Genomic DNA, 14,146 nt, shown 5'->3' on the forward strand with positions numbered 1-14,146 from the left:
CACGCTAAGTCGCTGCCGCCCGCTTATTTCAGCAGCCCTGCTGGCCCGCCGAACCCTCGCGCCATTATACGTTCTCCTTTCTCTCGAGTCAGCGGACAGTCTTACTACTTTCTTCGCCTGCAATCGTTATGTACAGGCCACAGAACGACTTAAGTTTGCACCTGTGCTAAAGAAACGAGGTACCCCAGATGGAGTTAAGATCGTGTTAAAAAGGGACCGGTAGAAGAATTACAACGAATCTGATACTGAGGGAATTAGACTAGGAAATGAGATACTAAAAATAACTTACGATCGCTGACGTGGAGAGGATAAAAATATAGACTGGCTACTTCTTCTTGTGTATTATCTACGGCTGGCTGGCGCTGTTTCTCGGCCCCCAGTTGCCGTCTACTTCTGTCTCACTTTCCTCAACATTTAATTTTCTTTTTTTTCTTTATTTCTAGCGTGTCTCCTGCTGCTCCATACAAAACTGCATTGTGGACTGTAATCTTGTACACTCTCTTCTTCGTTTCTCTTCTTATATTTTTGTTCCACAGAATAGTTCGTTGCTCTGTTACAACTCGTTCTTTATTAATTCTGCCAGTGATTTCATCATTTTTAGAACAATGATTTCATCATTGTCTGTGCTCTGTTAATTACCTAATAGCCCAAGGTATTTTTCCTTTTCCACACCTACAATTACTTCTATCTCCAGATTATTTACTTTTTCCGTTCCAACATTCAAGTACTCTCAATTCTTCATGTTTATCTTCAGGCCAGTCTTATTGTATTCCTCTTTAATCTTTCTTATCATATGCCTCAGATCATCTTCATCTCGTGCTAGTATAATCCGGTCATCTGCAAAATACAGATTCACTGTCTTGCTGTCCTCTACTATCACTGTCACAATCTGGCAAGTCTGCAGGACTGCTCCTAGATACATCTTAAAGAGGGTCGGTGGCAGCCCACATGCCTCCACAGACCCACATTCACCTCGAATTCTTCTGTCCAGTTATCTCCAATCCTTACTCTCGCTGTTTCATTTCCGTGTAACTTTATAACAGCCTTTAGCAGTCTTTGATCTAACTCTATCTCCTTCAACTTTTTCCCCAGTTTGTTAGTGGGTAAATTGTCGTACGCTTTCTGGTGGTCAATGAATCCAACATGCGTCTCCAGTCCTGCCTTCGTGCGTTTTCACATATTAGTTTCATTGTGAAGATATTGTCCATCACCGATCTCCTTCTCGGAATACTCCTGAGACACAGAATGGCAATGGCAATAAAAGCGTCTCTGAAAAAGAGGAATTTATTAACACCGAATATAAATATAAATGTTAGGAATTCTTTTCCGAAGGCATTTATGTGGAGTGCAGCCTTTAGCGTAAGTGAAACTTGGACAATAAGCAGTTCAGACAAGAAGAGAACAGAAGCTTTTGAAATACGACGCTGCAGAAGAATGCTGAAGACGAGATGGGTAGATCATCAAACTAATAAGGGGGTAATATACAGAACTGAGCAGAAGAGAAATATACATCATAACTGGACTGACAGAAGGGATCGGCTCTCACGACACATTATGAGACATCAAGGCATCTTCAACTAGGTGTTGAGGGTGGGAGAGTGGTGACGGGGGTAAAATTTACAGAGGCGACCAGTAGCCTAGTGCAGTAAGCAGGTTCAAATGGATTGTGGTTGCCGTAGTTACTCAGAGATGAAGAGACTTCCACTGAAATGCGTAGCGTGGAGAGCTACGTCAAATTAATCTTCGGACTGAAGACAGCAACAGCATCGAAAATATAAAATTAATTGTTAGGAACTCTTTTCTGAAGATATTTGTCTTGAATGTAATATGCTACGAAGGTGAAATGTAGACAATAAGCAGGTCAGACAAAAAAAAAGAAAGCTTTTGAAAATTGGTGCTATAAAAGAATGTTTAAAATTAGGTGAGTAGCTCGAATAACTAATGAGGACGTACTGAACCGATCTGAGGAAAAATGAAATTTGTGACACAATTTCACTGAAAGAAGGATGCGGTCGATGAGACACTTCTGTCGCAACATGACGAAGAGAAGGGATCAGTTGCTAAGACTACTTGTGGCATGAATTAGTAATCAGTTTGGTAATGAAGGAAAGAGTGGGAGGTAAAAAATATCTCACTTTGCGTCGTCCTAGTGTACACGGCTATAAGAAGGATAAAGCCTACACATATGACTGCCCACTCTGTAGGAAAGGTCTGTAATTTTGTGACTGCTATTATCAACAGAAAAAAATAGGTTGTCAGACAACTTTGCCTTTTACGAAAATCACGCACGTATCGCGAAGGTCACAACAAATACTGATGTATGAAACTCCAAAACGTCCGAGGCTTCTTAATATGAAGGTAGAAATGTTATCGGAAATAAATACCGTGGTATCCATGTATCCGTTGCAGTAGCAGTGTACATACGGCAAGCTTAGACTTGACGATTCGTGTGCAAAGAATAGCGATTTTGCACCTCGAGCCATTTGCTGTCTGTGAGCTTGAAAATACTCTGTCGTACGTGTTCAGTGTAAAATAAGCTACAGAATAAAAGTCGTACGTCCACAGGCTCAAATAATATTCTCGTCCACACTTGCAACATTAATGCCATTTCCGTCTTGGTAAGTCGGCGTCTATGGTCATCCCAATATTGTTTGCTGTAGGAGGAAGGGCGGTAGTGAGCTTCACGAACGATATCGTGAGAACGCTGGCGTGCCTATACTCACGTTTTGGCCAGGTTGATTGAAATGTCCAGCAGCAGTTCTCCCAGCGTGGCCACCTCCTCTGCCTTCCATATCTGTGACTTTGGCTGCGCAACATCTGCAAACCGAACATAAAAAACATATAAATAAATGCAACATTGAGAGAATTAATTGCACGTGAAAGGAAAAATTTACTCTACAACTTTAAATATATAGTGAAATGTCGTATCTCGTTTAGTTTAGGTTCGTGACAGCTATGATGTTCGATATCTGACAATAAGAGAATTTTTTAGCACTAATACTTTTACATCTGAAAAAAAATACTTTGGTGTAAAAATGCCAGTCGTTCAGTTTCCTCGTAAACCCTTCGAATCCCAACAACATGAAAAAATATATGATTTTAACATTTTTCGCAAAATTAGACTTTATTGTTATCGTGAACAACAAGAAAATTGTCGGAAAGTTAACAATGCATTCTTTTATGGAGGTTGTTTCAGTTTGGAACTACTGGGACATATCAACCTCCATCATTTCCTGTGTAAACATGTTCAGAAACTCTTCCACGGAAGACCGACAGCTTACATTAGCATTTGGTTCGACCTCTTCAGAGAAGTCACGCACAGCTACTAATTTGCACGATGTTAGCCATCTTATTTGTGAGTTAAACGTAACAGGCCCATCTTCACTGTCGCTATCAACATCGTCATAAATTGCATTTCAATGAGTTCCGTAGTCCTGGGCTTGGCAGAGGAGCTGAAGTTCCTGATGTACCTGCCTCAGGTGCCCCTGAATCCATATCACTCCAAATTTCTTCTATGAAAGACGAATATGTAAATAATGGGTGACGTCTGGAAACTTCCATGAATTTATAAAACCTAAATAAAATTTATATTCCGAAATAATGATTAAAAACTGGGCCTGAAATTTAATAAATGTACATCCAATTACAAAATTAATAATGAAAGTTCACTCATAAAATCTGTAATATAAATCAAGTTTACGTTACAGTAACTGTAGACATATTTACTTTCATCGCTAATTGTCTCCTCAGTTTGATAACTGTGCAAAAACTACACGTCAAGTTAATTACGTAATAAAAATGTGCGAATATAAACCTCCTAAAATAACGTCACAAAATCTCCGAGCTGACTGTTGCTTTGAACGCTGCAAGCGACTACTGCATCGCATTACATTCGTAGAAATACCTCAGTGTACCGCCTGGAGTCTCTGTTTTGCAGTGACTAGTACTTTAAAAAGATAATAAAATGGTGGTTTGAGGCAGAAACCACTGGGGCTCAAAGGGTTAAACTGCACGTGTCTCTATAGCTGGCTCACGAGAAAGCAGTGGTCTAACACCTCCACTACTGAACTTAGTCTAATATTGAACCCGATGATCGCTTAGTTTCATTGTGAACTGCACCTGCTCCTGTTAGTATGAAACTACCTAAATCTCAGAACAGAACTGAAATATTACAGTTGTTTTTTAAAGATATTAAAATAACTAAAAAAATAGTTAAACCAAATGCCACGTTCTAACGCGTCATGTTATTTAACAGGCAACCACTGAGTTTCCGTCTCCTCAGTCCTCACTACTGGCGCCACAAATACGGACACCTTTCGTAGGTAATACCTCCGTAAATCCTTAGAAAATTTCATCTGTTTCCAAAACATTAAAATCGTTTTATTACTTAATTTGCATGTGTACTCTAATAGAATCTTTCAATATTCAGAATATGGCACAAATACCAGACATTATCGTTATCATCTTAAAAAATTGAAAGCAGCCCCATCCTTCTTACGCACATTAGCCGTTTTATTTTTCCTTCTCTCCTCTTCTTAAAAAATTCTAACCGTGAAAGTTAGGTGGGTATAAGGTAACTTCCTTTGAATAATACCCTGCCACACTGCCAGAAGAAAATACAACACCTTCAAGGACAACAGCATTTTATTGAAGAGTGAATGGACAGGGTGTCCAGTGCTGTAGGAGTACATAGTAACAAATTCAGAGAAAATAAAATACATATGCCGAAACAGTAGCATCAATACACGGTATACCCCAATCCGGCTGCAACACAGGAGTGGATTCTCGCATGTAAAAGATCGTAAAGGTCCCAAATCACCCCCTGTGGCAGAGTGTCACATTCACTTTGCACCCATTGTTGCATATCCACAATGGTTCTTGCAAGCTCTGGAGAACGAGTAAGTTCCCGCTTCACCATGTCCCATCCGTGTTCATTTGGCGAGGGATCTGGTGATCTTGCTGGCCACAGCAGCCGTACATCACGAAGAGCACGTGGCGTCGTAGCAGCCCTATGTGGACGTTCACTGCCCTGCTCAAAGAGCACATTACCTTCCGATCGAAGGAACGGCGATAAATCCCGCCCAGCTAGCCGCGAGGTATAACGCGCTGCTTCCCGAGCAGGAAGGCGTGCCGGTTCCCAGCACGAATCCGCACGGCGGATTAGTGTCGAGGTCCGGTATGCCGGCCAGCCTGTGGATGGTTTTTAAGGCGGTTTTCCATCTGCCTTGGCGAATGCGGGCTGGTTCCCTTTATTCCGCCTCAATTATACTGTGTCGGCGATTGCTGCGCGAACATAGTCACCACATACACGTACACCATAATTCCTCTACCACGCGAACATTTACACTCGTCTGGCATGAGACGTTCCCGGGGGGTGGTCCACTGGGGGCCGAACCGCACAATAATCTTGGGTTCGGTGTGGGGCGGCGGTGGGGTGCGTGGATCTGTGGCCTGTTGTGGGGTTGTGAACTACTGAGGGCTACGGCGGTACGGAGCCTCTCCGTCGTTCTAGGTCCCTATTTTAATACATAATACACACAATCACGGGGATACCAACCTGTGCAGTATAGCGGGCACTGATTTTTTACGCTGAAGAAACACCAAATATAACAGAGAGTTGTAATTGATGGACCCCCACCCCCTGAAATCTGGAGTGGGACCTATATGTCGTGGGCGGATGCTCTCGAGAATAGGCTGCTCAACAGGTCTCTCCTGTACAGGTGTGCGTCCATCACTCGCATACACAAAGAACCTACACTCATCAATTAAGACAGCAGAGGCCATGCCATTTTCCAGTCGATTCTTCCACGACGCCAGCATAGCGGTGCTTGGTGGTCTCGTGGTATCAGCTGTAGCCTGGCCACAGGCACATGTGATCTTAGTCCTGTTGTAAGCATACGTTTCCCAGTGGTCCCTGATGACACAGCAGGTGCAATATATGCCCGACTTTCGTCCCTGAATGATATGCAGTCGGCCACCACTTCTCGTACGATGTGTCGATCTTGACGCGAGTCTATACTATTGGACGACCAGAACTTGGTCTACAGTTTTGTTCCACAAAACCATTGCCAGAAGCAGCGACACATCACCGATACTTTGTGCTCAACACGTATAGCAATCCGTCGATACGTTCTTTCAGCTTCCCGCAGCCCCACAATGCAGTGCCGTTCAGATGGCTTAAGTTGTTCGACGAGCACATGCACTCGTCGGCGGGGTATGATTGTATTATAGAATGAAGATTGCGAACACCGTTAACTCTAAACTCAACACAGCAACTACCTGTAGAGTCTAAACAGAAGGCATCCATAGAGAGCTCCTGAGCACCATCCGATTGTCGACAACCGTGCCGGATGAATCACTAACACCATAACTTCTCAGTATGCACTTATTATACCCTGGTGCCGCTGAACACAGAGGGTGTTGCACTTTTTCCAGCAGTGTACATTATATATTGCAAAAAAAATTAAATGTAATATTTTCAGCGCCCAACAGACCACAACTGCAAGCCGTTCACATGGATAATAGCGAAGAATGATTTCGAATGAAACATTTCTGGAACGGTTGCCCAGAACTGCGGAATTTCCCGTTGTCATTCGTATGTCATGTCAGAATTGGACACCTGTATTTAAAATTCAGAAAAAACATCTCACAAAACATTTGGACAGCCTAAGTTGTAATGAGAAATGCATTGTTTGTACGAACTGCATATCGGCGGCAATTTAGAAATGACACAAATTCTCGTGCAAATAAACTGCTCGTCCAGCTATTGTTAGAGCTTAATAGTTATACATACCCGTCTATATTTCCGTTCTTATCGAGTCAAGTGGCGCAGCGGTTAGACACACGATTCGCTTTCGGAAGGACGACGGATCAAATCAGCGTCCCACCATCCAGATTTAGGTTTTTAGTTATTTCCCTACATCGCTCCAGGTAAATGTGGGAGTGATTGCTTTTAAATGGCTCGCCCGATTTCCTTCCCTATCCTTTACTAACTCCGAGCTTGTATACTTTCTCCAATGATTTTGTTGTCGACCGGGCGTTAAGCCCTAATCTTTCTTCCTTCCTTCCTTTCCGGTGCCGTATGTTCCTACTGTCCACTCTTCCAAATTACTTAATATTTGCAGAACTTCGGATCAAATTACATTGCTGAATTTTGCATGTGTTTAGCAAGCCCAAAACGACATGGTAATTCAAGACAAATGAACCAATTCTAGGAACCATTTGCTTACGGCGGAGGTGTTTACTTTGCTGATGAGACGCAGACATTTTTTCCGAGAAGTCCCACTGCAATATACGAGTCATTACGGATGATTGAATTTCAGGAAGTCAGATTTCGATTTTCGACAGTATATAGTCTTTGCGAGAAAAAAAGAATGTTTATTTTTGCTATTCCCCGTATCATCCCATGTACCCTAGTCAAATAATGACATTTAAAATTAACAGTCTTACATAAACTATCATATGAATTCTACGATTGTTCTCCGACAGGGAATATACGTAAGAAATTATCAGAGACGGTATAGAAGTCAATTATATTGGTTAAATGTTTGAGCGAAGCTAACGAAAGCCTCCCATATAATACTGCAACCAGTCAGTTTTTAAATAGTTATTTATTCATTCTGTGAACCCGTTTTCGAACCTTATCAGGCTCCTACGTAACTTCCTGCACACCATTTGAAGATGAGCCTGAAAAGGTTCGAAAACCGGTCCATGAATTAAATAAAGAACTACTTGAGAAAACTGACTGGTCGCAATTTTGTGTATATACACTGAATAAACAGTCACAGGTTCTTAAACATTCGTAATGGTTAAGCTTAATAAATTGAAACTTCTCTGCTTTGTCTTGGTCTACATACTCTCAATAATAATAGAATACTGATCGATATTTAAATATATTACATTCATGCATTCTAAACAAAACTTGAAAAATAAAAAAATTAAAAAAAACCGGTCAAATGTTTTGTGAAATGATTTTCAAATACTAATAAATGAATGAGATTAGAGAAACATTTGACGCATCAGGGAATGATGCTAGAAATTTTGTACAGCAAATGAGGACCCGGCTGAGAATTAGAAGTTCAATATTTACCGCAGAATCTTAAAACCTTCAAAGGTGCAAGTGAATACACTCCTGGAGATGGAAAAAAGAACACATTGACACCGGTGTGTCAGACCCACCATACTTGCTCCGGACACTGCGAGAGGGCTGTACAAGCAATGATCACACGTACGGCACAGCGGACACACCAGGAACCGCGGTGTTGGCCGTCGAATGGCGTTAGCTGCGCAGCATTTGTGCACCGCCGCCGTCAGTGTCAGCCAGTTTGCCGTGGCATACGGAGCTCCATCGCAGTCTTTAACACTGGTAGCATGCCGCGACAGCGTGGACGTGAACCGTATGTGCAGTTGACGGATTTTGAGCGAGGGCGTATAGTGGGCATGCGGGAGGCCGAGTGGACGTACCGCCGAATTGCTCAACACGTGGGGCGTGAGGTCTCCACAGTACATAGATGTTGTCGCCAGTGGTCGGCGGAAGGTGCACGTGCCCGTCGACCTGGGACCGGACCGCAGCGACGCACGGATGCACGCCAAGACCGTAGGATCCTACGCAGTGCCGTAGGGGACCGCACCGCCACTTCCCAGCAAATTAGGGACACTGTTGCTCCTGGGGTATCGGCGAGGACCATTCGCAACCGTCTCCATGAAGCTGGGCTACGGTCCCGCACACCGTTAGGCCGTCTTCCGCTCACGCCCCAACATCGTGCAGCCCGCCTCCAGTGGTGTCGCGACAGGCGTGAATGGAGGGACGAATGGAGACGTGTCGTCTTCAGCGATGAGAGTCGCTTCTGCCTTGGTGCCAATGATGGTCGTATGCGTGTTTGGCGCCGTGCAGGTGAGCGCCACAATCAGGACTGCATACGACCGAGGCACACAGGGCCAACACCCGGCATCATGGTGTGGGGAGCGATCTCCTACACTGGCCGTACACCACTGATGATCGTCGAGGGGACACTGAATAGTGCACGGTACATCCAAACCGTCATCGAACCCATCGTTCTACCATTCCTAGACCGGCAAGGGAACTTGCTGTTCCAACAGGACAATGCACGTCCGCAGGTATCCTGTGCCACCCAACGTGCTGTAGAAGGTGTAAGTCAACTACCCTGGCCAGCAAGATCTCCGGATCTGTCCCCCATTGAGCATGTTTGGGACTGGATGAAGCGTCGTCTCACGCGGTCTGCACGTCCAGCACGAACGCTGGTCCAACTGAGGCGCCAGGTGGAAATGGCATGGCAAGCCGTTCCACAGGACTACATCTAGCATCTCTACGATGGTCTCCATGGGAGAATAGCAGCCTGCATTGCTGCGAAAGGTGGATATACACTGTACTAGTGCCGACATTGTGCATGCTCTGTTGCCTGTGTCTATGTGCCTGTGGTTCTGTCAGTGTGATCATGTGATGTATCTGACCCCAGGAATGTGTCAATAAAGTTTCCCCTTCCTGGGACAATGAATTCACGGTGTTCTTATTTCAATTTCCAGGAGTGTATTTATCTGCTGTGCATTATTCAAAGGTGCGTCAAGAGTTTCTCTAATACATTTACTTTCAGAAAAATCATGTCACAAAACATTTGACTGTCATATTTTTAAATTTTTTTACAACTGTCGTAAAGTACGTACCCATTTTCAGTGAAGATTTTATTTACACGTATAATGATGCTTTTAGCACGTCCTCCAACATTCCGCTAAGTTGATGTGTGAAAAATATATCCAAGGTTAAGAGTTTTCAAACATAAAAGAATTGCTTTATTATTTACATAGACTGACACAGAAACCTCCATATAATTCCAGTATTTTAACTACGTAAAGTTGTACTTTTACGCCAGTTTGGTGCTTCCCGTCTCTTAAGCTCGTCAACAAATACAACAATCTACTAACAGCAATATCTTGAGTGGATGTTCACCAAGGTTGAGTTCATGCTACTGGGCATGACAATAAATAGTTCTTCTGGAAGTGAAATTCATTCTTTTGTCTTCCGTTTTTACCAGCTAGTGACGACGTGACACTTTCAGGTACTTCTCAATCGCTCTTTGCTTTTCCTCCAGCATTCTTTCATGTGTTTACCACGTCTGTGCTTTTCTTTCTTTGGACCACTTCACTCCCGTTCGCTTACTCCATATTAGTTGGAATTCATTTAAATCTTTTAATACTTTCCTTCTGAAAATATCTTTTTCTGATGCTACTTATGCTTTTACGCTGGTTATTTCTAAATATTTTTAACCTTTCGGATCCAGCTCGCTGTTAATTTCTTCTGCCTTAGTTAATTAATTAATTAATTTTGTAATAGTGTCTTAATAGTTTGGAAATTTCTATTTGAAATATGACTTCTTGTCCGTGTGGGTAATACTTGTGAAAAATGAATAACACTTCGTAAGCGTTTAAATATGGCAGTCCACAGTGACAAAATTTGGGGTCGCTAAAAAAACACAGCAAGGAAAACTTGAAAAACCAGGAAAACACATGGCGCGTCTGTGAGATGGAAGTAACTTCAAAAGTGAGTCATTGGAGCCCATAGAGTTATCGATCCTGACGAAACAGGCCAGGATGTGGTGAGAAAACAAGTTGGGGGGAACGGCCTGAAATACGAGGACGACGCTCCTGGAACCGGTGCGGCGCGTTCCACTTGGCGCGCCTGGGCTGCGTTGCATGACGGCTGTGCTGTAATCTGCTTCTAGCCCACAACTGCGGCTGCAGTAAATTGCCTCGGAGTTGGTCCGGTACCGTGCATTTTAACAGTATTGCGTAAGTCGAGCAAGCCACGATCAAGGGTTTCCTGCTGAAGTTCGCCACGGAAAGCAGGTGGTACGGAACGACTTAACATCATTTCATTACACCACTCGGTCACGACAGGTTCCAGTCCCGTCATCAATAACACAAAGGTTTCTGCATTTAAAGATCCAGATACTTTTCTTTTGTAGGTGGTGTAAAGAACGTGCGTGGTACCCCTACAGAACACACGATACCCTATTTGGGAGCATCTGATCAAACTTTTAACTTTCAAACGTAAGCGCCTAGTGCGTGAATGTATCTTAGCGTAGATCCAACACGGTCAGGTCGATGACTTGCCCGATATGTACAGCTGACATAAATTAAGAGTTTTTGTTTCTTTTTTGTTTATTTGTTGTATTTGTTTTTCCTGTTCATTCCCGTTCCAAAAGCAGAACGCGTTATACGAGTTATACTTCGCTAAAGAGTTAGCGTCTCTCCAACCAAATACCAGGCGAACTGGAGGCCGGTTAATGGCGTACCACTTTATGAGAGGATTTCCATTTTCTGTATAAGCATTGCAATTAAAACCAAATTCCTAGGAACCCTGGCCAAAAGCTGGAAATCGAAATTATTTTAACTTTTGGACGATTTATCGCAGACGATCATATGAATGCCTAGTGTACATTTAGGTGTATTTGTATACATAGGGCGCAAAGTAATGACCAATGGCGATGCGATCGAGACGGTGATGTTGCCTGTGCTGTTCGCCTAATTCAGGAGTTTTCTTTTTTTTAATCTCTCTGTATTCGTTTTTTACTTCAAGGAGGAGAGTGCCCTGTTTGTTGAGACACGGCCCAATTGTTGTTGTTGTGGACTTCAGTCCTGCGACTGGTTTGATGCAGCTCTCCACGCTACTTTATCCTGTACCAGCTTCTTCATCTCCCAGTACCTACTGCAGCCTACATCCTTCTGAATCTGCTTAGTGTATACATCTATTGACTCCCTCTTCGATTTTTACCTTCCACGCTGCCCTCCAATACAAAATTGATGATCCCTCGATATCTCAGAACATGTCCTATCAACCGATCCCTTCTTCTAGTCAAGTTGTGCCACAAGGTCCTCTTCTCCCCAATTCTATTCAATACCTTCTCATTAGTTATGTGATCTACCCATCTAATCTTCAGCTTTCTTCTGTAGCACCACATTTCGAAGGCTTCTATTCTCTTCTTGTCTAAACTATTTGTCGTCCACGTTTCACTTCCATACATGACTACACTCCATACAAATACTTTTAGAAACGACTTCCTGACATTTAAATATATACTCGATGTTAACAAATTTTTCTTCTTCAGAAACGCTTTCCTTGCCATTGCCAGTCTACGTTTTATATTCTCTCTACTTCGACCATCATCAGTTATTTTGCTCCCCAAATAGCAAAACTCCTTTACTACTTTAAGTGTCTCATTTCCTAATCTAATTCCCTCAGCATCACCCGACTTAATTCGACTACATTCCATTATCCTCGTTTTGCTTTTGTTGATGTTCATCTTATACCGTCCTTTCAAGACACTGTTCATTCCATTCAACTGCTCTTTCTAGTCCTTTGCTGTCTCTGACAGAATTACAATGTCATCGGCGAACCTCAAAGTTTTTATTTCTTCTCCATGGATTTTAATACCTACTGCGAACTTTTCTTTTGTTTCCTTTACTGCTTGCTCAATATATAGATTGAATAACATCGGGGATAGGCTACAACCCTGTCTCACTCCCTTCCCAACCACTGCTTCCCTTTCATACCCCTCGACTCTTATAACTGCCATCTGCTTTCTGTACAAATTGTAAATAGCCTTTCGCTCCCTGTATTTTACCCCTGCCACCTTCAGAATTTGAAAGAGAGTATTCCAATCAACATTGTCAAAAGCTTTCTTTAAGTCTACAAATGCTAGAAACGTAGGTTTGCCTTTCCTTAATCTTTCTTCTAAGATAAGTCGTCAGGTCAGTATTGCCTCAAGTGTTCCCATATTTCTACGGAATCCAAACTGATCTTCCCCGATGTCGGCTTCTACCAGTTTCTCCATTCGTCTGTAAAGAATTCGCGTAAGTATTTTGCATCCGTGACTTATTAAACTGACAGATCGGTAATTTTCACATCTGTCAACACTTGCTTTCTTTGGGATTATTATATTCTTCTTGAAGTCTGAGGGTATTTCGCCTGTTTCATACATCTTGTTCACCAGATGGTAGAGTTTTGTCAGGACTGGCTCTCCCAAGGCTGTCAGTAGTTCTAATGGAATGTTGTCTACTCCGGGGGCCTTGTTTCGACTCAGGTCTTTCAGTGCTCTGTCAAACTCTTCACGCAGTATTGTATCTCCCATTTCATCTTCATCTACATCCTCTTCCATTTCCATACTATTGTCTTCAAGTACATCGCCCTTGTATAGACCCTCTATATATTCCTTCTACCTTTCTGCTTTCCCTTCTTTGCTTAGAACTGGGTTTCCATCTGAGCTCTTGATATTCGTGCAAGTGGTTCTCCTTTCTCCAAAGGTCTCTTTAATTTTCCTGTAGGGAGTATCTATCTTACCCCTGGTGAGATAAGCCTCTACATCCTTACATTTGTCCTCTAGCAATCCCTGCTTAGCCATTTTGCACTTCCTGTCGATCTCATTTTTGAGACGTTTGTATTCCTTTTTGCCTGCTTCATTTACTACATTTTTATATTTTCCCCTTTAATCAATTAAATTCAATATTTCTTATGTTATCCAAGGGTTTCTACTAGCCCTTGTCTTTTTACCTATTTGATCTTTTGCTGCCTTCACTATTTCATCCCTCAAAGCTACCCATTCGTCTTCTACTATATTTCTTTCCCCCATTTCTGTCAATTGTTCCCTTATGCTCTCCCTGAAACCCTATACAACTTCTGGTTCTTTCAGTTTATGTAGGTCCCATCTCCTTAAATTCCCACGGCCCAATACAGAGTCGCATTTCTTTTCAGCCAACTATCAGGCGAGTTAGTAATGGTGCGAAGAGGTTCCCAGTTGGGAATAAACGCCTTTCAGTCAAGGCAAACCGAAAACATTGATCTGCATTGGGTATTGGAACTATTTTTAATATAACACGTAATCAAAAATGTGTGTATAATTGTATATATATTCAGGAGATTTACCACGTAATCTAGCCAGAGAAGAACGAGTTAGCTCCAGTACAGTGAGAGTAAGTGGCCGCAATGGTCTAGCAGGTAGAGCGGTACCCTCCGGCCGTGAAGCTACCTCGTTCGATCCAGACTAGAAGCGGGGTTTTTTCACGGCCATAAAAGTCGTCTGGGCCGATGGGCTCGCCGCCCTCCCCCTCCTAAGGCTGCACTCTATATGCAGTC

The 14,146-nt window shown here is 42.8% G+C and overlaps 1 protein-coding gene across 1 annotated transcript in view; it reads right to left on the reverse strand.

Moving 5' to 3' along the window:
• The window catches only part of LOC126177652 (chorion peroxidase-like), a 262,598-nt gene that overhangs the window by 76,830 nt on the left and 171,622 nt on the right, over positions 1-14,146 (reverse strand). The window contains exon 4 of the mRNA XM_049924471.1: positions 2,724-2,817. Within this exon, the coding sequence (XP_049780428.1) occupies positions 2,724-2,817 (94 nt within the window). The remainder of the gene's footprint in view (positions 1-2,723; positions 2,818-14,146) is intronic.

The sequence above is a fragment of the Schistocerca cancellata genome, chromosome 1 (assembly GCF_023864275.1).
Source record: "Schistocerca cancellata isolate TAMUIC-IGC-003103 chromosome 1, iqSchCanc2.1, whole genome shotgun sequence".
In the NCBI taxonomy this organism is placed as follows: Eukaryota; Metazoa; Arthropoda; class Insecta; order Orthoptera; family Acrididae; genus Schistocerca; species Schistocerca cancellata.